This window comes from Ranitomeya variabilis, chromosome 1 (assembly GCF_051348905.1).
Source record: "Ranitomeya variabilis isolate aRanVar5 chromosome 1, aRanVar5.hap1, whole genome shotgun sequence".
NCBI classification, from domain to species: Eukaryota; Metazoa; Chordata; class Amphibia; order Anura; family Dendrobatidae; genus Ranitomeya; species Ranitomeya variabilis.
Window position 1 is genome coordinate 6,181,478 of NC_135232.1, and position 27,550 is coordinate 6,209,027.

At 47.3% G+C, this 27,550-nt stretch overlaps 1 protein-coding gene across 1 annotated transcript in view; it reads right to left on the reverse strand.

Moving 5' to 3' along the window:
- Positions 1–27,550, reverse strand: part of CA9 (carbonic anhydrase 9) — a 377,380-nt gene that overhangs the window by 105,046 nt on the left and 244,784 nt on the right. Inside the window, exon 7 of the mRNA XM_077267330.1 lies at positions 19,859–20,016. Coding sequence (XP_077123445.1) covers positions 19,859–20,016 — 158 coding nt within the window. The remainder of the gene's footprint in view (positions 1–19,858; positions 20,017–27,550) is intronic.

A 27,550-nucleotide genomic window follows, 5' to 3' on the forward strand; every position in this document is an offset into this window, starting at 1 on the left:
GTGCTCAGCCATGTCACTCCGCGGATGGGTGGGATGGCTGAGGAACTCCTAACAGGAGTAAGCGTCGGTGCTCAAGAAAATGGGGAGGTGCATGGGAACCATGAGGAAGGTGATGCCATGCAATTGACCAGTGCCACCGAGAAAGGTAACTGGCCCATAAGTAGCAATGCTCCTGAGGTAATGGGGGTGGATGGGGAGGTAGAGCCCATAGCAGCGCTCGCTGCTGTCACCCGCAGTCCGAGTGCCCGGAACGCAGATAATGTTCTGCCTTCTGGACCCTCCTCAGTCACCATTGTGACTGAATCAGAGATGGACCCAGAGCAGGTCCCAGAGGGTTCCCGTGGGGAAGGGAACCTGACGACGCTTCTGGCTTCCCCTAGCCAGGAGTTTCAGGCCACTCTGCACACAGATGCGAGCCTGGAGAATTTGAGGTATCTTGCCGAAACACCCACCTCCGTGACTGATAAGGAAAGGGTGTTCTGGGAACGAGGGAGTTTGTAACGGGAGACAGTACACGGAAAATCGCAAAAGGACTGGTTGAGGGAAAGACAGCTGGTCGTCCCGCATCAATTCAGGGGTGAGTTGTTACGGATTGCCCATGAGATCCCACTCGCTGGACACTTGGGGATCAGCAAAACTAAGGCCCGAAAAACCTACAAAACAAGGAAGCCAATGCCAAATTTCCAAATAAATTTACAATACATCTTTATTATGTAATCAATTAAAAGAATTTATACAAACGGAGATATAATTCAAAAAATACTACCGCCATATACAGGTAAACATAGAGAGCATGTATATTCAGAATCCTTTAGAAAATCATTCAATATTCATATAATTTTAGTTTTGTCAGTCAAATCACCAGTTATACTGCCATCTGTTATGACCTGGTGGTTAAGGGGCAACATGGGACGTCCTCTGGAAGAGATGGTACCTGTACTGACCGCAGTTCCTGAGCTTAACACAACACTAGAAGTAGCCGTGGGATGTTCCTGTCACTCCCTAGACACCTCGTCACAGCCGGAAGACTAACTACCCCTAAAGATAGAAACAGGAAAGCTATCTTGCCTCAGAGAAAATCCCCAAAGGATAGGACAGCCCCCCACAAATATTGACGGTTAGTGGAGAGGGAAATGACATACGCAGAATGAAACCAGGATGTAGCAAAGGAGGCCAGTCTAGCTAGATAGATAGAACAGGATAGAATACTGTGCGGTCAGTATTAAAAACTAGAAAAATCCACCACAGAGTTTACAAAAATCTCCACACCTGACTAAAGGTGTGGAGGGTAAATCTGCTACCCAGAGCTTCCAGCTTAACTGAATAAATCCATACTGACAAGCTGGACTAGAAAAAACATAGAAAGTACAGAAAGATAAAGTCCACAATAAGTGGACTGCAAAAGAACAAAGCAAGGACTTATCTTTGCTGAACTGGTCAGAATATCAGGGAAATCCAAGCAGAGATGTGAATCCAACCAGGAACCATTGACTACTGGCACAGGCTGAAGGAAAGAACCAGGCTAAATAGCTGAGCCAGAAAGACAATCAGTGGAAGCAGCTGCTGACTACTAAATCCAAGAAGCAGCAGCACCACTTAAAACCACCGGAGGGAGCCCAAGAGCAGAACTCACAAAAGTGCCACTTACAACCACCGGAGGGAGCCCAAGAGCGGAATTCACAACAGCCATCTAGATCTGAACAAGGAACGCAATAACTCCTATACTTAATCCTTTAGGCACAGGTATATTTCAACTGCTACAAATATAGCCTAGGTTTTTCAGCTTAGAGTAAAGTGCCCAGTGTATATGCAGCCATTTTGGGATAATTTTGAAAAAAGTGCTTAGTGCCAGATAAATACAATTGCAAAGTGCAAGTACGTTTTTATATCCCTGGCTGATATCATAGTGCAGCTAGATGTAACATTATCAAGTAGTGCAAGAAATATTAGGAGAATAAATACGGTCTATAGTGAATGCTCCATTAACATGCACCTATACATAAACTATAGTAGAAAAAGATAGATAAATACATAACCTGTATGGGCGGTGCCTGCACCCCGACGCGTGTTTCGAGTTTAGCTTCTTCTTGGGGGGTATAGTTTTCTACTATAGTGCTATTCACACGCATAAACTTTATCTGTATCAGTGTCCTATTTTTGACAAACCTGTGAATTTCCCCTTACCATTGTTTTTTAACCCCTTCATGACCCAGCCTATTTTGACCTTAATGACCTGGCCATTTTTTGCAATTCTGACCAGTGTCCCTTTATGAGGTAATAACTCAGGAACGCTTCAACGGATCCTAGCGATTCTGAGATTGTTTTTTTTGTGACATATTGGGCTTCATGTCAGTGGTAAATTTAGGTCGATAATTTCTGAGTTTATTTGTGAAAAAAACGGAAATTTGGCGCAAATTTTGAAAATTTCGCAATTTTCACATTTTGAATTTTTATTCTGTTAAACCAGAGAGTTATGTGACACAAAATAGTTAATAAATAACATTTCCCACATGTTTACTTTACATCAGCACAATTTTGTAAACAAATTTTTTTTTTGCTAGGAAGTTATAAGGGTTAAAATTTGACCAGTGATTTCTCATTTTTACAACAAAATTTACAAATCCATTTTTTTTAGGGACCACCTCACAATTGAAGTCAGTTTGAGGGTTCTATATGGCTGAAAATACCCAAAAGTGACACCATTCTAAAAACTGCACCCCTCAAGGTGCTCAAAACCACATTCAAGAAGTTTATTAACCCTTCAGGTGTTTCACAGCAGCAGAAGCAACATGGAAGTAAAAAATTAACATTTAACTTTTTAGTCACAAAAATGATCTTTTAGCAACAATTTTTTTATTTTCCCAAGGGTAAAAGGAGAAACTGGACCACGAACGATGTTGTCCAATTTGTCCTCAGTAATCTGATACTTCATATGTGGGGGTAAACCACTGTTTGGGCTCACGGCAGGGCTCGGAAGGGAAGGAGCGCCATTTGACTTTTTGAATGAAAAATTGGCTCCAATCTTTAGCGGACACCATGTCGCGTTTGGAGAGCCCCCGTGTGCCTAAACATTGGAGCTCCCCCACAAGTGACCCCATTTTGGAAACTAGACCCCCAAAGGAACTTATCTAGAAGCATAGTGAGCACTTTAAACCCTCAGGTGCTTCACAAATTGATCCGTAAAAATGAAAAAGTACTTTTTTTTTTACACAAAATTTCTTTTAGCCTCAATTTTTTCATTTTCACATGGGCAACAGGATAAAATGGATCCTAAAATTTGTTGGGCAATTTCTCCTGAGTACGCCAATACCTTATATGTGGGGGTAAACCACTGTTTGGGTGCACGGCAAGGCTCGGAAGGGGAGGCGCGCTATTTGACTTTTTGAATGGAAAATTAGCTCCAATCGTTAGCGGACACCATGTCGCGTTTGGAGAGCCCCTGTGTGCCTAAACATTGGAGCTCCCCTACAAGTGACCCCATTTTGGAAACTAGACCCCCCATGGAACTTATCTAGATGCATAGTGAGCACTTAAAACCCCCAGGTGCTTCACAGAAGTTTATAACGCAGAGCCGTGAAAATAAAAAATAATTTTTCTTTCCTCAAAAATGATTTTTAGCCCGGAATTTTTTATTTTCCCACGGGTAATAGGAAAAATTGGACCCCAAATGTTGTTGTCCAGTTTGTCCTGAGTAGGAAGATACCCCATATGTGGGGGTAAACCACTGTTTGGGCGCACGGCAGGGCTCGGAAGGGAAGGCATGCCATTTGGCTTTTTGAATGGAAAATTAGCTCCAATCATTAGCGGACACCATGTCGCGTTTGGAGAGCCCTTGTGTGCCTAAACATTGGAGCTCCCCCATAAGTGACCCCATTTTGGAAACTAGACCTCCCAAGGAACTAATCTAGATGTGTGTTGAGCACTTTGAAAGTGCTTCACAGAAGTTTATAGCGCAGAGCCATGAAAATAAAAAATAATTTTTCTTTTCTCAAAAATGATTTTTTAGCCCACAATTTTTTATTTTCCCAAGAGTAACAGGAGAAATTGGACCCGAAAAGTTGTTGTCCAGCTTCTCCTGAGTACGCTGATACCCCATATGTGGGGGTAAACCACTGTTTTGGCACACGTTGGGGTTCGGAAGGGAAGTAGTGAAGTTTTGAAATGCAGACTTTGATGGAATGCTCTGCGGGCGTCAGGTTGCGTTTGCAGAGCCCCTGATGTGCCTAAACAGTAGGAACTCCCCACAAGTGACCCCATTTTGGAAAGTAGACCCCCAAGGGAACTTATCTAGATGTGTGGTGAGCACTTTGAACCCCCAAGTGCTTCACAGAAGTTTATAACGCAGAGCCGTGAAAATAATAAATGTGTTTCCTTTCCTCAAAAATATTTTTTTAGCCCAGAATTTTTTAATTTTCCCAAGGGTAACAGGAGAAATTTGACCCCAAAAGTTGTTGTCCAGTTTCTCCTGAGTACGCTTATACCCCATATGTGGGGGTAAACCACTGTTTGGGCACATGCCGGGGCTCGGAAAGGAAGTAGTGACATTTTGGAATGCAGACTTTGATGGAATGGTCTGCGGGCATCATGTTACGTTTGCAGAGCCCCTGATGTGCCTAAACAGTAGAAACCCCCCACAAGTGACCCCATTTTGGAAACTAGACCCCCCAAGGAACTTATCTAGATGTGTGGTGAGCACGTTCAACCCCCAAGTGCTTCACAGAAGTTTACAACGCAGAGCCGTGAAAATAAAAAATCATTTTTCTTTCCTCAAAAAAGATGTTTTAGCAAGCAATTTTTTATTTTCCCAAGGGTAACAGGAGAAATCTGACCCCAAAAGTTGTTGTCCAGTTTCTCCTGAGTACGCTTATACCCCATATGTGGGGGTAAACCACTGTTTGGGTGCACGTCAGGGCTCGGAAGGGAAGTAGTGACATTTGAAATGCAGACTTTGATGGAATGGTCTGCGGGCGTCATGTTGCATTTGCAGAGCCCCTGATGTGCCTAAACAGTAGAAACACCCCACAATTGACCCCATTTTGGAAACTAGACCCCCCAAGGAACTTATCTAGATGTGTGGTGAGCACTTTCAACCCCCAAGTGCTTCACAGAAGTTTATAACGCAGAGCCGTGAAAATAAAAAATAATTGTTCTTTCCTCAAAAATTATGTTTTAGCAAGTAATTTTTTATTTTTGCAAGGGTAACAAGAGAAATTGGACCCCAGTAGTTGTTGCCCAGTTTGTCCTGAGTACGCTGGTACCCCATATGTGGGGGTAAACCACTGTTTGGGTGCACGTCGGGGCTTGGAAGGGAGGGAGCACCATTTGACTTTTTGAACGCAAGATTGGCTGGAATCAATGGTGGCGCCATGTTGCGTTTGGAGACCCCTGATGTGCCTAAACAGTGGAAACCCCTCAATTCTAACTTCAACACTAACCCCAACACACCCCTAACCCTAATTCCAACTGTAGCCATAACCCTAATCACAACTCTAACCCCAACACACCCCTAGCCACAACCCTAACCCCAACACAGCCGTTACCCTAATCCCAACCCTAACCCTAATCCTAACCCTAATCCCAACCCTATCCACAACTGTAACCCCAACACACCCCTAACCCTATCCGTAACCCTAACCACAAGACTAATCTTAACCCTATTTCCAAACCTAGCCCTAATTCCAACCCTAACTCTAATTCCAACCCTAACCCTAAGGCTATGTGCCCACGTTGCGGATTCGTGTGAGTTTTTTCCGCACGATTTTTGAAAAATCTGCAGGTAAAAGGCACTGCGTTTTACCTGCGGATTTACAGTGGATTTCCAGTGTTTTTTTGTGCGGATTTCACCTGCGGATTCCTATTGAGGAACAGGTGTAAAACGCTGCGGAATCCGCACAAAGAATTGACATGCTGCGGAAAATACAACGCAGCGTTTCCACACGGAATTTTCCACACCATGGGCACAGCGGATTTGGTTTTCCATAGGTGTACATGGGACTGTAAACCTGATGGAAAACTGCTACGAATTCGCAGCGGCCAATCCGCTGCGGATCCGCGGCCAATCCGCTGCGGATCCGCAGCCAAATCCGCACTGTGTGCACATGCCCTAACCCTACCCCTAACCCTAACCCTACCCCTAGTTCTAACCCTAGTTCTAACCCTAACCCTAGTGGAAAAAGAAAAAAAAAATTTTCTTTTTTTTATTATTGTCCCTACCTATGGGGGTGATAAAGGGGGGGGGGGTCATTTACTATTTTTTTTATTTTGATCACTGTGATAGGTTTTATCACAGTGATCAAACTATACCTGGAACGAATCTGCCGGACGGCATTTTGGAAGATGGCGGCGCCCATGGAGAAGATGGATGGACACCGGGAGCCTCGGTAAGTATAAGGGGGTGGAGATCGGGGCACAGGGGGGCGTCAGAGCACGGGGGTGGCATAGGAGCATGGGGGGAGCGGACAGGAGGACGGGGGAGCGGAGCACAAGACGGAGGGGAGCGGACCACAGATCGGTGGCTTGGGGGGGCGATCGGTGGGGTGGGGGGGTCACATCAGTGTTTCCAGCCATGGCCGATGATATTGCAGCATCGGCCATGGCTGGATTGTAATATTTCACCAGTTTTTTAGGTGAAATATTATAAATCGCTCTGATTGGCAGTTTCACTTTCAACAGCCAATCAGAGCGATCGTAGCCACGGGGGGGGGGGGGGGGGCTGAAGTACCACTCCCCCTGTCCCTGCAGATCGGGTGAAATTGGAGTTAACCCTTTCACCCGATCTGCAGGGACGCGATAATTCCATGACGCCACATAGGCGTCATGGGTCGGATTGGCACCGACTTTCATGACGCCTACGTGGCATCATGGGTAGGGAAGGGGTTAATATTGTAACCTATTTAATAAACGTTATCTTAGTGGATTTATGGTCGTTTTTGGTGCTCTTTTTTCGGTTGTTTTAATCTGTTCGACTATCCACGTTTTTACTTACTGGTCCAGTCTCACGGGCACTGTCTATTTACGTCTGTCACTGTGAGGTATAAATACTCCTACGAGAGCATTTTCTTTTACAATTTGTTTATTTGTCCTATCAGTCTGCAGCCTGCCTGAAGATGGGGAGGAAGACCCCCTCCTGGACATGCTGGCCCAAACTATGGTCGGTGAGTCCATTGACGACATGGAGGAAAGCGCCTCGCTAACGGAACCCCAGCGGTTGCAGTTGCGGACCAAGCTGGAACCCTTCCAGGCCGTGTTCTCCAACCAACCTGGGAGGACTGGCTTAGCGTTCCACGAGGTGGACACCCGGAATCATGCCCCACTAAGACGAACACCTTATCGGATCTCCAACGAGGTGCAGCAGGTAATGCACAAGGAGATCAATGAGATGTTACAGCTGGGGGTGAATCAACTGTCCAAGAGCGCGTGGGCCTCACCTGTAGTTCTTGTGCCAAAGAAGGACCGGACCACCCGGTTCTGTGTGGACTACAGGGGGCTCAACGCCATTACAGCCTCTGACGCGCACCCAATGCCGCGCATCGAGGAGCTGCTTGAGAAGTTAGCTGGTGCAACATACCTGACCATAATGGATCTGAGTCGAGGATACCGGCAGATTCCCCTGAGCCCCGAGGCGCAGGAGAAGTCCGCATTTATCACACCCTTCGGACTGTATGAGTCCTCGGTCATGCCCTTCGGCATGAAGAATGCCCCTGCCACTTTCCAGCGAATGGTCAACCGCCTGCTTCAGAGACTGGAGAAGTACGCAGTGGTGTACCTGGATGACATTGCCATCTTCAGTTCCTCCTGGGACGAACACCTGCAGCATCTTGAGGAGGTGTTCAGGCAACTTCACCAGTCTGACCATCAAGCCGGGAAAGTGCCAGATGGGCATGAGAGAGGTCCACTACCTGGGGCACCGGGTAGGTGGGAAGTCCATAAAGCCAGAACCTGGGAAAGTGGGCGCAATCATGAACTGGCCCACCCCCAGGGCCAAGAACCAGGTGATGTCCTTCCTGGGCACAGCAGGGTACTATAGGCGCTTCGTACAGAACTATAGTAGCCTGGCAAAACCCTTGAAGGACCTCACCAGGAAGAACCTCACATCGTCAACTGGTCCGACGGCTGTGAGGGTGCCTTCCAGGCGTTGAAAATAGCACTGTGCAACGCCCCTGTGTTGAAAGCAGTCGACAGTAGTCGACCGTTCTTGGTGCAGACTGACGCCAGTGAGTTTTGACTCAGTGCTGTGCTCAGCCAGGTTGACACGGGGAACCAAGAGCACCCCATGTCGTACCTGAGCCAGAAACTTCTACCGAGGGAAGTGGCCTATTCCACTGTCAAGAGGAGTGCCTGGCCATAGTCTGGGCCCTGCAATGCTTGCAGCCTACTTGTACGGTCGCACCTTCACTGTGTTGACTGACCACAACACTCTGCGCTGGCTAAACACCATGTGTGGAACCAACTGAAGGTTGCTACGCTGGAGCCTTGCCCTCCAGCAGTATGACTTCACCAACTAGCACAAAATGGGCAGGGAGGATGGCAATGCGGATGGGTTGTCCCACCAGTGTGAACCGGCTGAGGAACGCATGGAGGAGTACCGAGAGGTTCTGCCTCCGTAGCGCAGTCCAAAAGGGGGAGGTGTCACGATAATGCCAAGAATGTCATATTGTGAGTTTAGAAGAATCAAATCACTGCACTCATCATAGTTCAAGTCAAGTTGAAGTGAATATTTATTGAAGGTGAACACGAAGAAATAAGGCAACAAAGAATATTTAACGTTTCGGCCACTCGGTGGCCTTGATCACAACTGATGCTGTAACAAGAATAGAAAAACAGTGTATAAACATATAGTATGTACAGTGCTCAAAAGTAAAGAAATATATACAAAATATACAGAGGACTATCCATACAAAGTATGGATATAATGGACCACATGTCAAGGAATGTTTTTAAAGAGACAAAGATGAAGTTCATCATTAACAATAGACCTATGTTAGATACAAGGACTTTAAAAACCAAGAAAGGGTTACTACAAGAAATTATGTATCTAGAGAGATGGTGCAGTAAGTAAGGATGGATAACGTACCCTTAGTAGGTAATTCGTATACCGTCATGTGATAGTAGGGTAGAAAATTTAAAGTAGGGGTGGCCCAGATATTTCCTGAATAGAAAGCAATAGAAGAGCATGATATGATATATATATATATATATATATATATATATATATATATATATATATATATATATAGAGTAGTATAGATAACCCAGGGGTTGTTGCATGGGGTTAGTGTAACACTGGACTGTATGTGGGATTACACAGCATATATAGAGGTATTTACCAGAAGGAGCTTTAAAGTTCAATTGTATTTGTCCAGGACAGAGTACCACTCGTTTTAAAATATCTGCCGTATGTTGGATAGACTGCAATATAAACGTATTAACAGGCTGAAAAAAGCCCCAGAGTTGCGCAAAAAGTAGTGTGTTATGTACATCCATAATAACTGTACCTTAGTAGTCTAAGGCCCGTATCCTATAGTCATGGGAAGCCCAGGAGTGGGTAGGGGAAATAAGGTTCTCCACACCAAGTAGGGTCCCTCAGCATAGGATGGATCTGCCTATTAGAGACCAGGGATGTGGGCATATTAAAACGGACGTAATTACTTGGAGTACTTATCTGTCATAGGGCCGTAGTCTCACATGGATTGGTGGCGCAGTGTATGCGCAGTCCGGGACCGAGGAAACGCCGACACATATTTTGTATATATTTCTTTACTTTTGAGCACTGTACATACTATATGTTTATACACTGTTTTTCTATTCTTGTTACAGCATCAGTTGTGATCAAGGCCACCGAGTGGCCGAAACGTTAAATATTCTTTGTTGCCTTATTTCTTCGTGTTCACCTTCAATAAATATTCACTTCAACTTGACTTGAACTATGATGAGTGCAGTGATTTGATTCTTCTGGACGTTTTGGGGTCTTGGGACTCCGTTCACTTGCACCACCAACTTCCACCTACGGTCGAGTGCTAGCTCTTTGTTCATTCTACTATATTGTGAGTTTAGTTCTAGAGTACCATGTCACAGGCACAAATGCAGCTGCCTGCTATGTACTGGCTATTGGGGATGCTGCAGCGAGGGCAATATAACTACTCCCACAAAGGCGGGAACAATAATTATCAACGCTGTCGTTGCTGCCACCAGCTCCGATTAACGGGTCCAGAGCCAATAAAAATCAGCGCAATTCACTTCAGAGGACGCACAGTCATATAGAGCAGAAGAGACAAGATAGCAATTAAATATTTTACTCTTTTAAAAGTTCTCTCTGGCGCCACCTTACTCTCAGGTCAGACTAGGTACTGCACCTAGGGTAATTAGTTGCCAGAAAGGCTGCCTGCTATGTACTGGCTATTGGGCACGCTGCAGCAAGGGCAATAAAACTACTCCCACACAGGTGGCAACAATAATTATCAACGCTGCCGTCGCTGCAAAGATTCCCAATCGCAGAGAATAAAGTATACTGCCACCAGCTCCGATTAACAGGTCCGGAGCCAACCCAAATCAGATGCACAGTCGTATAGAGCAGAACAGACAAGCTAGCAATTAAATATTTTACTCCATGAAAAATTAGGCAGTGTTTACAAAGTATAAAAAGATAATAGAAAGGAGACAATTCGTATGTACATTACAGATTCCAAAATAATATAGGATTAACGTTGAAAAGAGCACACTTACAGGTTATGTCATGATATTATCTTGGCTGGCCTGTAGCTTAGGGTGATAAATACATCCAGATGCATGGAACAGCTTTGTCAAGCTGGTGTTAGATTGCTTCCCGGGCCAAGAGTGAAGGCTGGGCTAAGAGTATAGTGACTTATACTTCTGAGCTTGTGACATCACTAAAGGGCTGGTTAATGATATGCACTAATCTGATAGTTATTTACGTTTTCCAAAGTCTCAGACAAAGGCATTCCTGAGTGAGAGGGGAGGGACAATGGGTGGTTTTGCAGGATTGGTCACCTGCAGTTTAAAGCCACACCCTGTTCATACACTAATTTCAAGTTACCCAGTGTCGCTGCTCTAGGCTTTGCCTTTGGGTGGAGGAATGCAGAGGGGGTCACAGCTGCATTGTGTGTGTGTAGAAAGCCATGCCCTTCTGAAACTAAACTCACAATAGGACATTTTTTGCATTATCGTGACACCAGACCACAAGTCACATCCAATTCACCCATCATACCGGACCACAAGTCATGTCCAATCGAGCCATCATACTGGACCTCATTGTAATAATTATAGGGGATAACTCAGGAGACTCTTTGCGTGGAACAAGACAACTACAGGACACAGTTTTATAAGTGGTAAAGTCTATATTATCACACGGTGATTCAAACAGGTGCAGCGAGAAAATCAAGTCTACAACACTTGGTGCAAATAATAAACGCAGCTTAGCAGTCTATAGGAAACTTCAGAGGAAAATGCAATCAAGCAGAAAGTCTATGAAGCACAATTATTCTTGAGGAAACTTGACAAGAATAAATCCTTTTCTTAGTCCAAACACAGATACATATGCTTATAAGGCAGTTCAAATCATATCTTTAGCTCAACCAGGGAGGCCTGGTTAATAGTCTCAGGTTATTGCAGAGCAGCACAGCTTACATGTCCAGCAAATGCAGATGAAGTAAACACAAGCAGCAGATGAAGGAGGATTACTGGAAACTTGTGTATGCAGCAGGAACTCAGAGCAGAGAGTAGCAGGATCACCACACAGGTTCACAGGAGCAGGTATATAGCCAGGGAGTAATCAGAGGTCAGGAGCTGGATGCAAGGCAGAATACTCTAGCACAGACTGAAGGCTGGGGTGGAGTTTTATAGCAGGAAGACACAGTGCACATGAGACCAAAGACGCCATCTTGGAAAAGGGCAGTAATGCACAAAAGGTAATAAAAATGTTCAGAGTCCTGACACTCATGTCACATACAATCTACCCATCATTCTTGACCACAAGTCACGTCCGATCCACCCAGCATACCGGACCACATGTCATGTTCAATCCACCCATCATACTGGACCACATGTCACACCAATTTACCCATCATACCAGGCAACATGTCACGTCCGTTCCACCCATCATACCGGACCACATGTCCAATTCACCCATCACACTGGACAACACGTCACGTCCAATCCACCCATCATACCGGACCACATAACACGTTCAATCCACCCATCAGACCACAAGTCACGTCCAATCTACCCATCATACCGTACAACATGTCATGTCCAGTCCATCAATCATACCGGACCACAACTCACATCCAATTCCCACATGATACCGGACCACATGTCATGTCCAATCCATCCATCATATCGGACCACATGTCACGTCCAATCCACCCATCATACCGGACCACATGTCACGTCCAATCCACCCATCATACCAGACCATAAGTCACGTCCTATCCACCCATCATACCGGACCAAATGTCACGTCCAGTCCATCCATCATACCAGACCACAAGTCACATCCAATTCACCCATGATACCGGACCACATGTCACGTCCAGTCCACCCATCATACCGGACCACATGTCACATCCAGTCCATTCATCATATCAGACCACATGTCAAGTCCAATCCACCCATCATACCAGACCATAAGTCACGTCCTATCCACCCATCATACCGGACCACATGTCACGTCCTATCCACCCATCACACCGGACCTCATATCACGTCCAATTCACCCAACATACCGGACCACATGTCACGTTCAATCCTCCCATCATACCAGACCATAAGTCACGTCCAATTCACCCATCATACCGGACCACATGTCACGTCCAATCCACCCATCATACCGGACCACATGTCACATCCAATCCACCCATCATACCGGACCACATGTCACGTCCAATCCACCCATCATACCGGACCACATGTCACGTCCAATCCACCCATCATACCGGACCACATGTCACGTCCAATCCACCCATCATACTGAACCAAAAGTCACATCCGATCCACCCATCATATAACCTACTGCACAACCCGTCATATCCGATTCACCTGTCATTCATCATTCTGCACCACAAGTAACGTCCGATCCACCCACCATACATCATACCGTACCACACGTCACATCTGTTTCCACCCCTTCATACGACCTGCTGCACCACATATCACATCCAATCCACATCACCATACGTCATGTCCGATCCACCTTGTCATGCATTATTCCATCCCATGTGTCATGTATGATTCACCTCATCAAGCATCAAACCTCACCACGTTACTTCCAATCCACCCTGTCTTACATCACATGTCATGTCCGATCCACCCGTTATACATCATACCTCACCCCACGTCACATCTGATTAACCCTATCATACACCATAACACACCACACACCAAGTTTTACATCACACTGCTCCACATATCACTTCCGATCCACCTAGTATTACCTCATACTACACCATGTGTCATGTCCGATCCACCCGTTATGCATCACACCCGCTCACACAGCACCACACATTTAGTCCGATTCTCCTAGTCATACATGAAACCTCACCAACCATCAGCTTCGTCATACGTTAAATACCACAGCCATCATACATCTGACAGCCATCATACAAAGGGTGCGGAAACTATTCACACCCCTTTAAATTTTTCACTCTGTTTCATTGCAGCCATTTGGTAAATTCAAAAAAGTTAATTTTTTCTCATTAATGTTCACTCTGCACCTCATCTTCACTGAAAAAAGGGAAATGTAGAAATTTTTGCAAATTTAATAAAAAAGAAAAACTGAAATCTCCCATGGTCATAAGTCTTCAGCCCCTTTGCTCAGTATTGAGTAGAAGCACCTTTTGAGCTAGTACAGCCATGAGTCTTCTTGGGAATGATACAACAAGTTTTTCACCCCTGGATTTGGGGATCCTCGGCCATTCTTCCTTGCAGATCCTCTCCAGTTCCATCAGGTTGGATGGTGAACGTTGATGGACGCCATTTTCAGGTCTCTCCAGAGATGCTCAATTTGGTTTAGGTCAGGGCTCTGGCTGGGCCGGTCAAGAATGGTCACAGAGTTGTTCTGAAGCCGCTCCTTTGTTATTTTAGCTATGTGCTTAGGGTCATTGTATTGTTGGAAGGTAAACTTTCTGCCAAGTCTGAGGTCCAGAGTACTCTGGAAGAGGTTTTCATCCAGGATATCTCTGTACTTGGCCACATTCATGTTTTCTTCAATTGCAACCAGTCGTCCTGTCCCTGCAGCTGAAAAACACCCCCATAGCATGATGCTGCCTCCACCATGTTTCACTGTTGGGATTGTATTGGGCAGGTGATGAGCAGTGCCTGGTTTTCTCCACACATACCACTTAGAATTATCACCAAAAAGGTCTATCTTCATCTCATCGGACCAGAGAATCTTATTTCTCATAGTCCGGGAGTCCTTTATTTTTTTTTAGTAAACACTAAGCGGGCTTTCATATGTCTTGCACTGAGGAGAAGCTTCCGTCGGGCCACTCTGCTATAAATGACTGACTGGTGGAGGGCTGCAGTGATAGTTGACTTTGTGGAGCTTTCTCCCACCTCCCTACTGCATCTCTGGAGCTCAGCCACAGTGATCTTGGGGGTTCTTCTTTAACTCTCTCACATGGCTCTTCTCCGACGATTGGTCAGTTTGGCTGGACGGCCTGGTCTAGGAAGACTTCTAGTGGTCCCAAACGTCTTCCATTTAAGGATTATGGAGGCCACTGTTCTCTCAGGAACCTTGAGTACTGCAGAAATTCTGTCGTAACCTTGGCCAGATCTGTGCCTTGTCACAATTCTGTCTCTGAGCTCCTTGGCCAGTTCCTTTGGCCTCATGATTCTCATTTGGTCTGACATGCACTGTGAGCTGTGAGGTCTTATATAGACAGGTGTGCGCCTTTCCAAATCAAGTCCTATGAGTTTAATTACACACAGCTGGCCTCCAGTGAAGGAGTAGATCCCTCTCAAGGAGGATCACAAGGAAATGGACAGCATGGGACTTACATATGAGGGTCTGAGCAAAGGGCCTGAAGACTTATGACCATGGGATATTTCAGTTTTTTTTTTTTATTAAAAATGTCTACATTTGTTTTTTTCAGTCAGTGCAGTGTACATTAATGAGAATTAATGAGAAAAAAATGAACTTTTTTGAATTTACCAAATGGCTGCAATGAAACAGAGTGAAAAATGTAAAGGGGTCTGAATACTTTCCGTACCCACTATACTTCATAGTCATCAAACATCTCATAGCCATAATTCCTCTCACAAACATCATGCATTTTATCTCAGAGTAATCATACATTGCGCATCTCATCCATCATACGTTATATCTCATGGCCATCATAGGTTACATCTTTTAGTTATTAAACATTATATATCAGCCATCATGCGTTACATCTTGGCCATCATACATCTCACAGCCATCATACATCCTCTACACATAAGGAATTTTGCGCAGAACAAAAAACTAATTCAGGACACCTGCACTTTTGTATCAATCTTTACCTTTTGACCCGATGCCTAATGCTGTAGATTCAAAAGTGGTTATTCACATTGTAAAGATTAGCGGCAGGGATCAGGTTCTAAGCAGGGATCAGGTTCTGGGCAGAGATCAGGTTCTGGGCAGGGATCAGGTTCTGGGCAGGGATCAGGTTCTGGGCAGTGATCAGGTTCTGGGCAGTGATCAGGTTCTGGGCAGGGATCAGGTTCTGGGCAGGGATCAGGTTCTGGGCAGGGATCAGGTTCTGGGCAGTGATCAGGCTCTGGGCAGGGATCAGGCTCTGGGCAGTGATCAGGTTCTGGGCAGTGATCAGGCTCTGGGCAGGGTTCAGGCTCTGGGCAGTGATCAGGTTTTGGGCAGGGATCAGGTTCTGGGCAGGGATCAGGCTCTGGGCAGGGATCAGGCTCTGGGCAGGGATCAGGTTCTGGGCAGGGATCAGGTTCTGGGCAGTAATCAGGTTCTGGGCAGGGATCAGGCTCTGGGCAGGGACCAGGCTCTGGGCAGGGATCAGGTTCTGGGCAGGAATCAGATTCTGGGCAGGGATCAGGCTCTGGGTAGGGATCCGGCTCTGAGTAGGTATCAGGCTCTGGGCAGGGATCAGGCTCTGGGCAAGGATCAGAGTCAGAGTCTTGGCCAGTGGCGAACACCACGTCAGATAAGAAACCCATGTTGATGCGACACTCCGATAAAGCTGCAACTATCTGTTATCTTTTGACAGGGGCTATCATTCGCTATTTCCATTGAATTACAAGCCTAAGGACAGTTCTGGATTGCAGGATCACTCTAACATTACAAAGCATTCAGAATATAACTTTGCGGTCGGTACACTGATGAAGGTCGTGTTTCGACCAAAACATTTGCATTGTATGTTCTGTGCTTGGATCACATCAAATCTTTTTCCACACATCCGTTGAGTGCGAAGTTTCATTCTACTACTTACTAAGGTCTGGGACCCTACTTTGAGCACCAACTTACAGCTGTGCCATGTTATATCTCTATAATTCTGGACAGGGATCATTCTCCCGCCTCTGTTCCTTATCTAATCTCACAACCTCTCCCTTCCCCCTATCTGACCACCATCTACTCACCTTCTCATGCTTGTCCTCCTCACCTGCCCCCCATGTCCAGCCACTACCACATACTCGCAGAAACCTTGCACACCTAGACATTTACAAACTCTCAGACTCTCTTCTACCCCTGTCCTCCATATCTTCACTCCATGACACGGACAGCGCCACTGCTTTCTATAACTCCACTCTCACATCAGCCATAGACTCGGTCACCCGTGTCATGCATGGCAAAGTGTGACAAATCAATAGGCAACCCTGGCGTAACAACTTCACCAAAAAACTCCAACAAGCATCCAGGGTCGCAGGGTGGTGTTGGAAAAAAACACGCCTGCCAGGCGTCTTCACTGCTTTCACACAAGCTATACTTGCCTTCAAACTAGCCCTCACTTCTGCTAAACCTATTTCACTAACCTTGTATCTTCATTATCATACAACCCAAAACAACTGTTCAGCACATTTAACTCTCTCCTCTGCCCACCACTGCCACCTCCAACTCCCCTCATCTTTTCTGAGGACTTTGCCACCTACTTCAATAACAATATCGATCAAACAAGGCAAACCTTTACTGTTCCACCACCCCAATCACTCCATATACCAGACCTCTGCCCTTCCCTAATAACTTCCTTCTCCAACATCACTGAAGGAGAACTTACTTACCTCCTTTCCAAATCACACCTCACCACCTGTGCACTTGATCCCATCTCTTCCCACCTGCTCCCCAACATCACTAACATGCTCATTCCAGCGCTAACCCGTCTCTTCAACCTATCACTATCTTCTGGTACCTTCCCCTCTACCTTCAAACATGCCACCATCACACCCATCCTCAAAAAAGCAAACCTTGTCCCAACTGCTATGCCCAGCTATCGCCCCTTATCACTGCTCCCGTTTGCTTCCAAACTCCTTGAGCAGCATGTCCATGGTCAACTTTCCTCCCACCTCTCATCTAACTCTCTCCTTGACAACCTCCAATCTGGCTTCCACCCCCATCACTCCACCGAAACTGCCTGACCAAAATTACCAATGACTTACTCACAGCCAAAGCTAACAGACAGTTCTCCATCCTCCTCCTTCTCGACCTGTCCTCTGCTTTCGACACAGTCGACCACTGCCTACTGCTACAGATTCTTTCTTCCCTTGGCATGAAAGGCCTTGCCCTGTCCTGGATTGCTTCATACCTTTCCAACCGCACATTTATCGTTTCCCACTCCCACACTACCTCCTCATCCCGCCCTCTCTCAGTTGGAGTCCCTCGAGGCTCTGTCCTAGCGCCCCTACATTTTTCCATCTATACCCTTGGCCTAGGACAACTCATAAAGTCCCATGGCTTCCAGTACCACCTGTATGTAAACGACACTCAGATCTACCTCTCTGGCCCAGATGTCACCTCTCTGCTGTCCAGAATCCCGGAGTGTCTATCAGCCATATCCTCCTTCTTCAACTCTCGCTTCCTAAAACTCAATGTAGACAAAACCGAACTCATCATCTTTCCCCCATCTTGCGTATCCTTCCTACCTGATCTATCTATTACGGTAAATGGCAACATGCTCTCTCCTGCAGCTGAAATCCGCTGCCTATGGGTAACTCTTGACTCTGCCCTGTCCTTCAAACTGCACGTCCAAACTCTTGCCACCTCCTGTCGCCTTCAAATCAAAAATTTTGTCAGAATCCGTCCCTTCCTCAGCCCACAATCTACTAAAACTCTTGTGCATGCCCTCATCATCTCCCGCCTTGATTACTGCAACACCCTCCTCTGTGGCCTCCCCGCTAACTCTCTGTTGCACAGATCCAGTCTGTCCTCAACTCTGCTGCCCAGCTAATCCACCTCTATCCTCACAACTCCCCTGTTTCTCCCCTCTGCAAATCCCACCACTGGCTCCCAATTCCCCAACTAATCCAGTTCAAACTACTAACATTGATCTACAAAGCCATCCACAACCTGTCCCCTCCCTATATCTTGGAACTAATCTTCAATATCTTCCCTCACGTAATCTCCGATCCTCCCAAGACCTCCTACTCTCCTCCCAACTCATTTGCTCCTCACACAACCGCCTCCAAGATTTCTCCCGAATATCCCCCATCCTCTGGAATTCCACGCCTCAACACGTCCGATTATCCACCACCCTCGGATCCTTCAGACCGAACCTGAAAACTTATCTCTTCAGGAAATCCTACAGCCTGCAATAACTATTCTCACCAACCACAAGAGCTGCAGCCTCACCAACCACCTGAGCTGCCACCTCACCAACCACCCGAGCTGCCGCCTCACCAACCACACAAGTTGCCATCTCACCACCACCCAAGTTGCTGCATCACCAACCGTCAGAGCTGCCGCGTCATCAACTGCCAGAGCTACCGTGTCACCAACCGCCAGAGCTGCCGCATCACCAACCGCCAGAGCTGCCGCGTCACCAACCACCAGAGCTGCCGCGTCACCAACTACCAGAGCTGCCGCATCACCACTGTCAGAGCTGCGGCGTCACCACCCCCAGAGCTGCCGCCTCACCACGACGAGAGCTGCCACTCCCCGACCTTCTGTCTCCTCCCCATCATTCCATAGAATGTAAGTCCGCAAGGACAGGGTTCTCTCCCTTCTGTACCAGTCTGTCATTGTAAATTTGTTTACTGTAAACGTTATCTATAACCCTGTACGTAACCCCTTTTCTCATGTACAGCACCATGGAATTAATGGTACCATATAAATAAATAAATAATAATAATAATAATATCAGGCTCTGGGCAGATATCAGGTTCTGGGCAGATATTAGGCTCTGGGCAGATATCAGGCTCTGGGCAGGGATTAAGTTCTGGGCAGGGATCAGGCTCTTGGCAGGGATCAGACTCTAAGCAGGGATCAGGCTCTTGTAGGGGTCACATTGAGGGCAGGGATCAGATTTTGCCTTATTAGACTCTGACCTGTCTTGCAGACATAGGAATGGACACAGTGATAAGATTCTGGGCAGGGATCATGTTCTGGGCAGGGATCATGTTCTGGGCAGGGATCGCACACTGGGCAGGGATCAGGTTCAGGGCAGGCATCAGGCTTTAGGCAGGGATCAGGTTCTGGGCAGGGATCAGGCTCTGGGCAGGTATTAAGTTCTGGGCTGGGATCAGTTTCTGGCCAGGGATCAGGTTCTCAGAGGGGATCAGGCTATGGGCAGGGATCAGGCTCTGGGCAGGAATCAGGCTCTGTGCAGGGATCAGGTTCTGGCAGGGATCAGGTTCTGGGCAGATATCACGTTCAGGGCAGGGAAATTTTGCCTTAGTATTAGACTCTGACCTGTCTGGCAGACACAGCAATGGTTTGGCTGAACACGGTCCAGTTGACGGTTGGAAAGCATGGTGGAGTAGTGAGAGAGCCGTTATAGTGGAAGTATCTGTCCAGGTCCTGCGGTAATAATCCACGAATATCGAAGCCAGGAATCTCTGTGCTTTGTCCTGTGATAGAAACATGCAGGATTAGAGCAGATGATGAGCGCAGCGGACACTGGGCACATTTCCTTTCTGTAGACATCCCCACTATCATCATGGGCGATTTCAACATCCCCATTGACACTTCCCTCTCAGCTGCCACTAAACTTCTATCTCTCACTTCCTCCTTCGGCCTCACTCAATGGTCTTCTGCAGCCACTCACAAAGATGGTCACCTCATCTTCACCCGCCTCTGCTCCCTATCTAACCTCTCTAACTCACCTCTTCCTCTCTCTGACCACAACCTTCTCACATTCTCATCTCTCTCCACTCCATGTCTACAATCCCCACCCCACAAACTTTCACACCCTCGCAGAAATCTTAAACATCTTGACCTACATTCATTCTCTGAATCCCTCCTCCCTCTCACAGACATAAGTTCCATACACAATGCGGATGACGCTGCCACTCTATATAACACCACAATTGCTGTAGCTTCGGAATCTGCTGCCCCACTTACACATACAAAAGCTCGCAAAATCAACAGACAGCCCTGCCACACCAGCCTGACCAAAGAACTGAGGCGAGCTTCCAGGGCTGCTGAGCGGAGATGGAAAAGATCCCACTCCAACGACTACTTCATCGCATTCAAACAGTCCCTCACTACTTTCAAGACCACACTCGCCACAACTAAACAAACCTACTTCTCATCTCTCATATCCTCCCTGTCTCACAACCCTAAACAGTTATTCAACACCTTCAATTCTCTCCTCCGTCCCCCAGCACCTCCTCCCTCCCCACTTATCTCAGCTGAAGACTTTGCCTCATTCTTCAAGCAGAAGATTGATAACATCAGAGACAGTTTTGGTCAACAAGCCCCAAAGCCCTTCCTCCCAACTTCCCTACCCTCCATCTCCAAAACCAACTTCTCCACCATTACAGAAGATCAACTCGCCACTCTACTCTCAAGATCGCATCTCACCACCTGTGCACTTGACCCGCTCCCATCCCACCTCATCCCAAACCTCACCACAATCTTCATCCCAACCCTAAGGCTAGGGTCACGATGCGTTAGGGCAATCCGTTAAGCGCATAGCGCTAGCGGATTGCGCTAACGCAATGCTTCTCTTGGGTCCGCGTTCGGCGATCCCCGATCTGCACTAGCGAGGAACGGACCTCGGGCACGCCACGAACGCTGCAAGCAGCGTCCGAGGTCCGTCACTCAAATGACGCGACATCGCTAGCACACGCCCAATGTGGGCGGGCGCTAGCGACGCGCTCACCATTACAGGCTATGGCGGCGTTAACGGACTACGTTAACACCGCGTTATGCCGCGGTGTAACGTAGTCCGTTAAACGCGGTCACATAACGCAATGTGACCCTAGCCTAACCCATCTCTTCAACCTATCACTAACAACTGGTGTTTTCCCCTCAAGCTTTAAACATGCCTCCATCACACCTATCCTCAAAAAGCCCTCTCTTGACCCATCCTCTGTATCTAGTTATCGCCCTATATCACTTCTCCCCTATGCCTCAAAACTACTGGAACAACACGTCTACCTTGAACTGTCCTCCCATCTCTCTTCTTGTTCCCTCTTTGACCGCTTACAATCTGGCTTCCGATCACACCATTCCACTGAAACTGCCCTAACTAAGGTCACCAATGACCTCTTAACCTCCAAGAGCAAGCGACACTACTCTGTTCTCCTCCTCCTCGACCTGTCGGCTGCCTTTGATACAGTGGACCATTCCCTATTATTACAGACCCTCTCATCCCTTGGCATCACAGACTTGGCCCTATCCTGGATCTCCTCATACCTAACAGACCGGACATTCAGCATCTCCCACTCACACACCACCTCCTCACCTCGCCCCCATCTGTCGGAGTCCCACAAGGTTCAGTCCTTGGGCCCCTGCTCTTCTCCATTTACACCTTTGGCCTGGGACAGCTCATAGAATCTCATGGCTTTCAGTATCACCTCTATGCTGATGACACACAGATCTACATCTCTGGACCAGATATCACCTCCCTACTAACCAGAATCCCTCAATGTCTGTCCACTATTTCATCCTTCTTCTCCGCTAGATTTCTGAAACTTAACATGGACAAAACAGAATTCATCATCTTTCCCCCATCTCACGCAACCCCCCCAACGAACCTATCCATTACAGTAAATGGCTGCCCACTCTCCCCAGTCCCACAAGCTCGCTGCCTCGGGGTAATCCTTGACGCTGATCTCTCCTTCAAACCACATATCCAAGCCCTTTCCACTTCCTGCCGACTTCAACTCAAAAATATTTCACGAATCCGTTCATTCCTCAACCAAGAATCTGCAAAAACCCTAGTCCATGCCCTCATCATCTCCCGCCTCGACTACTGCAACCTCCTGCTCTGTGGCCTCCTCTCGAACACTCTCGCACCCCTCCAATCTATTCTAAACTCTGCTGCCCGACTAATCCACCTGTCCCCCCGCTATTCTCCGGCCTCTCCCCTCTGTCAATCCCTTCACTGGCTCCCCATTGCCCAGAGGCTCCAGTACAAAACCCTAACGATGACATACAAAGCCATCCACAACCTGTCTCCTCCATACATCTGTGACCTCGTCTCCCGGTACTTACCTAGACGCAACCTCCGATCCTCACAAGATCTCCTTCTCTACTCCCCTCTTATCTCCTCTTCCCACAATCGTATACAAGATTTCTCTCGCGTATCACCCCTACTCTGGAACCCTCTACCACAACACATCAGACTCTCGCCTACCATTAAAATCTTCAAAACGAATCTGAAGACCCACCTCTTCCGACAAGCCTACAACCTGCAGTAACCACCGATCAACCAACCGCTGCACGATCAGGTCTATCCTCACCTACTGTATTCTCACCCATCCCTTGTAGATTGTGAGCCTTCGCAGGCAGGGTCCTCACTCCTCCTGTACCAGTTATGACTTGTATTGTTTAAGATTATTGTACTTGTTTTTATTATGTATACCCCTCCTCACTTGTAAAGCGCCATGGAATAAATGGCGCTATAACAATAAATAATAATAATAATAATAATAATAATGGGCCTGTGCTATACGTAACAGGGAGCAAATCGACAATTTAGGTGACCTGTGACCCCTGTGATGTAACATTAGTGCAGTCCTTCTCTGTCACGAATCACAGGGGGATATTTTTATCACCCCACCCCGCTGACCCCAATATGTCATCAACCGGGGTTGATTGGTGGCCCCTGGTTCTTTTCTGAAGGGGATTTATCTATATCCCACTTCCCAGTTCCGGTTTGGAACTTGCAGCTCTTTGGCACTCCCTCCCTTGCCCTCAGGTCAGACTGGGTACTGCACCTAGGATAATTAGTCGCCAGAAAGGCTGCCTTACTTTGTACTGGCTAATGAGCACACTGAAGCGAGGGCGATATATCTACTCTCACTCAGGTGGGAACAATAATTATCAATGCCGTCCATCACTACCAGGTTTCACAAAGGTGTAGGACAAATCTGCTACCACCAGCTCTGATTTCTTAATTAATAACGGGTCTGGAGCCTACCCTATTAGTAGTGTAATTCACTTCAGAGGACATGACAGTACGCTATAGAGCAAGGAGAAACGAAGCTACTAATTTTATATATTTTACTCCAAAAAGGTAGGCAGTGTTTACAAAAGGGTGAAAGGATATTATAAAAGAAGACAAGTATCGTATGTACAGATAATTACAACTAACAAGGGATTAACGAAAGAAAATAGACTTACAGTTCTTTCATATCATTTCAGATCATGGCAAACCACGTGGCTGGTATAGGGGCGAACATCAAAATGCATCGGAGCAGCTTGCAGAGCTGCTGTTAGCTCTTTTCCTGGGCAATGCTAGTGAAGAAGAAGGCCTCACTCGCTTATCCCTGTGCCCAAAACCAAGGCACCCCCCCTGTGTTGACCTCACTCAGAGGTTGAATACAAAGTTATCACTATACTTAGTGAGACCTGGAGGGTTGTTTAAGTTTAAACATGTCTTGGGTAGGAGCCCCAGTTAAGCATTAATGCATTTCTCAATTTCTGCTAAGTGCTAAGCTCCCAATACCGACCAGTTGGAAACCCTGTCCCTGCGGTTTTCAGAAATATGTACTGCCTCTTTCTGTGAATATCCTGCTTTGATATATTTGGTCTTAAAGGACCACTGTAGCTACACCAAGGGATTGCTATGCTTTGCTACTCTTTACTTGCAGTTTCATAGCTGAAAACAAAGACATTCTTGAGGGGGGAGTGGCTTAGAATTCCACTGTGCTGACAGGCACAGAGAAGAGGGGGGTCAGAGAGCCCATAGCATGTGTCTGCCACCATGGTACTGTCCAAAAAAATTACTCAGAATATGGCATTTTTACAATATCGTGACACTTCCCTTTTTGTATTGCACTACGGAGGCAGAACCTCTCGGTACTCCTCCATGTGCATATCGGCAGGTTTGCCCTGACGGAACAACCCATCTTCATTGCCATACTCTGGCCTCATGGATCCCCTGCCTACTCGGTGCCCCAGGTAGTGGACCTCTCTCATGTCCATCTGGCACTTTCCCGGCTTGAGGGTCAGACCTACTTGATGAATTCACCTGAGCACCTCCTGTAGATGCTCATCCCAGGAGGAACTGAAGACGGCAACATCATCCAAGTCCACTACCACATATTTCTCCAGTCTCTGAAGCAGGTGTTTGACCATCCGCTGGAAAGTGGCAGGGGCATTCTTCATGCCAAATGGCATGACCGTGGACTCATACAGTCCGAAGGGGGTAATAAAGGTGGACTTCTCCTGCGCCTCAGGGCACAGGGGAATCTGCCAGTGTCCCCAACTCAGATCCATTATAGACAGATATTTTGCACCAGCTAACCGCTCAAGCAGCTCCTCAAAGCGTGACATTGGGTGCGCGTAAGTCGGTTGGAGAACACGGCCCGGAAGGTTTCCAGCCTGGTTTGCAGCTGCGACCACTGGGGTTCGGTTAACAAGGCGATAACCTCCACATCCTCGATGGACCCACAGGCCTTGGCTTGGGCCAGCATGTCCAGGAGGAGGTCTTCCTCCGCGTCTTCAGAGAGGCTGCAGACTGGTAAGACATAGGCTTCACGTTAGTGATGAGCCTTCATCATATTGACATGAAAGGTCTTTCGCCTACCCCGAGCGTGGTCAAGCATGACAACTTAAGTGACTGCTGGGTTGAGCTGTTGGTGGACAACGTTCGGCCTTCCTAGGCTGCCTGAAGCTTATCATTTGGTACGCGGACCAGTACCCACACCTTTTGACCCACCTGGTATGTCCGCTCCCAGGTGTTCTGGTCATACCAGTGCTTCTAATCAGCCTGAGCCTGCGTCATGTTGTCATGCACCAACTGCGTCAAGGTCTGCATTTTGTAACAGAAGCACATGACATACTCCACTATGGACACTTCAGTAGGGTTCGGCTCCTCTTCTTAGTATTCCTTTACCAACCCAAGGGGTCACTGGACTCGCCTGCCACACAGGAGCTCGAAGGGGGAAAACCCCGTCAAGGCCTGCGAAACCTCTCGGCAAGTGAATAGCAGGTGTGGGAGGTACCACTCCTAGTTGCATCCTTGGGTCTCAACCAGCATGCGTAGCATCTGTTTGAGGGTATCATTGAAGTGCTCACACAAGCCATTGGTCTGTGGGTGATACGCACTCGATATCAGACACTTCTCGCCTCCATTAGGCGAGACATGAATTGGGTCCCTTGATCAGTAAGCATCTCCCTGGGAAATCCTACCCGTGAAAAGATGGCCAACAGTGCATCCGCAACCTTATCTGCCCTAGTTGAGGACAGAACCGCTGCCTCTGGGTACCGGGTAGCGTAGTCTACCACAGTGAGAAAGTATTGCTTTCCAGAGCTGCTGGGGACGGCCAGCGGGCCCACAATGTCCACCGCGAACCTCTGGAAAGGCTCCTCTATCACTGGAAAAGGGATCAGGGGAGCCTTAAGAGCAGCCCCGCCTTCACCACTCTTTGGCAGGTGATACAGAAGCGGCAGTAGTTTTTCACATCTGTCAGGCCAATAGAAGTGTTGAGTGTTATGATCCAGTGACCTTGGAGCCGCATGAAACTTTCTCTGGAGTAGGTGGAAACTATACTGACCACAAATCCTAAACTAACACCGCAACTAGAAGTAGCCGTGGGGTGTGCCTAACAAATCCTAGACACCTCGACACAGCCGGAGGACTAAATACCCCTATAAATGGAAATAGGAATACTACCTTGCCTCAGAGCAGAACCCCAAAGGATAGGCAGCCCCCCACGAATATTGACTGTGAGTAGTAGAGGAAAGACACACGCAGGCAGAAAACAGGATTTAGCAAAAGAGGCCACTCTAGCTAAATAGGAAAGGATAGGACAGAATACTAAGCGGTCAGTATTAAAACCTTTCCAAAAATTTCCACAGCAGATAATACAAAAAGTTCCACCATCTAACTAAAGACATGGAACGTATATCTGCAACTCCTGAGAATCCAACTAGACTGAGAAAATACTGACACAATCTAAGCTGGACAAGAAAAAACAAATGAATAGCACAGAATTGTAAAGCACACAGCATGTGTGCCACAGAAACAAAAACCAGACACTTATCTTTGCTGATTTGGCAGCAAGGCAGGAGGAACCAGACAGAGATCCAAACCTCCCAAAAACCATGGACAACTGGCAAGGACTAATGAATCCTGCACACCTAAATACCCCAGTCAGAACTGCAATCAGCAAATACACCTGACCAGGATTGCAACCCAGGGACAACTGCATTACCACCTACAACCACCGGAGGGAACCCAAAAGCAGAATTCACAACAGTTGAGACAGCCGGGCTTTAGTTTTCCTGATCCCCAAGTGTCCAGCGAGCGGTATCTCATGGGCAATCCGCAACAACTCACTTCTGAATTGGAGCGGGACAACCAGCTGTCTTTCCCTCAACCACTCCTTTCGTGATTTTCTGGCTACTTCTCCCGATACAACCTCCCTCGTTCCCAGAACACCCTTTCCTTATCCGTCACGGAGGGGGGCGTCTCGGCGAGGTGTCTCAAATTCTCCAGGCTCGCATCTGAGTGTAGAGCGGCCCGTAACTCCTGGCTAGGGGCAGCCAGAAGCGATGTCAAGGTCCCTTCCCCACGGGAACCCTCTGGGACCTGCTCTGGGTCCATCTCTGGTTCACTCACACCTGTGACTGAGGAGGGTTCAGAAGGCAGAACGTTATCTGCATACCGGGCATTCTGACTACGGGTGGCAGCAGCTACGTAGCCTGTCTCCCCAGGGATTTCCACAGACCCATCAGCCGGCTCTGCTATGGGTACTACCTCCCCATCCACCCCCAATATCCCTGGAGCAGTGCTATTTCTGGAGCATTACTGTTGTGAATTCCGTTCTCGGACTCCCTCCTGTGGTCATGAATGGTACTTCGGTGTGTTCTGTCCGGGGACTCCCTCTGGTGGCTTTGAGTGGAACTGCTGGTTCTTGAGGTTGGCTTCCTCAGCTGCCCTCGTTTATTGCTAGGCTGGCTTCTCTATTTAACTCCACTCAGATC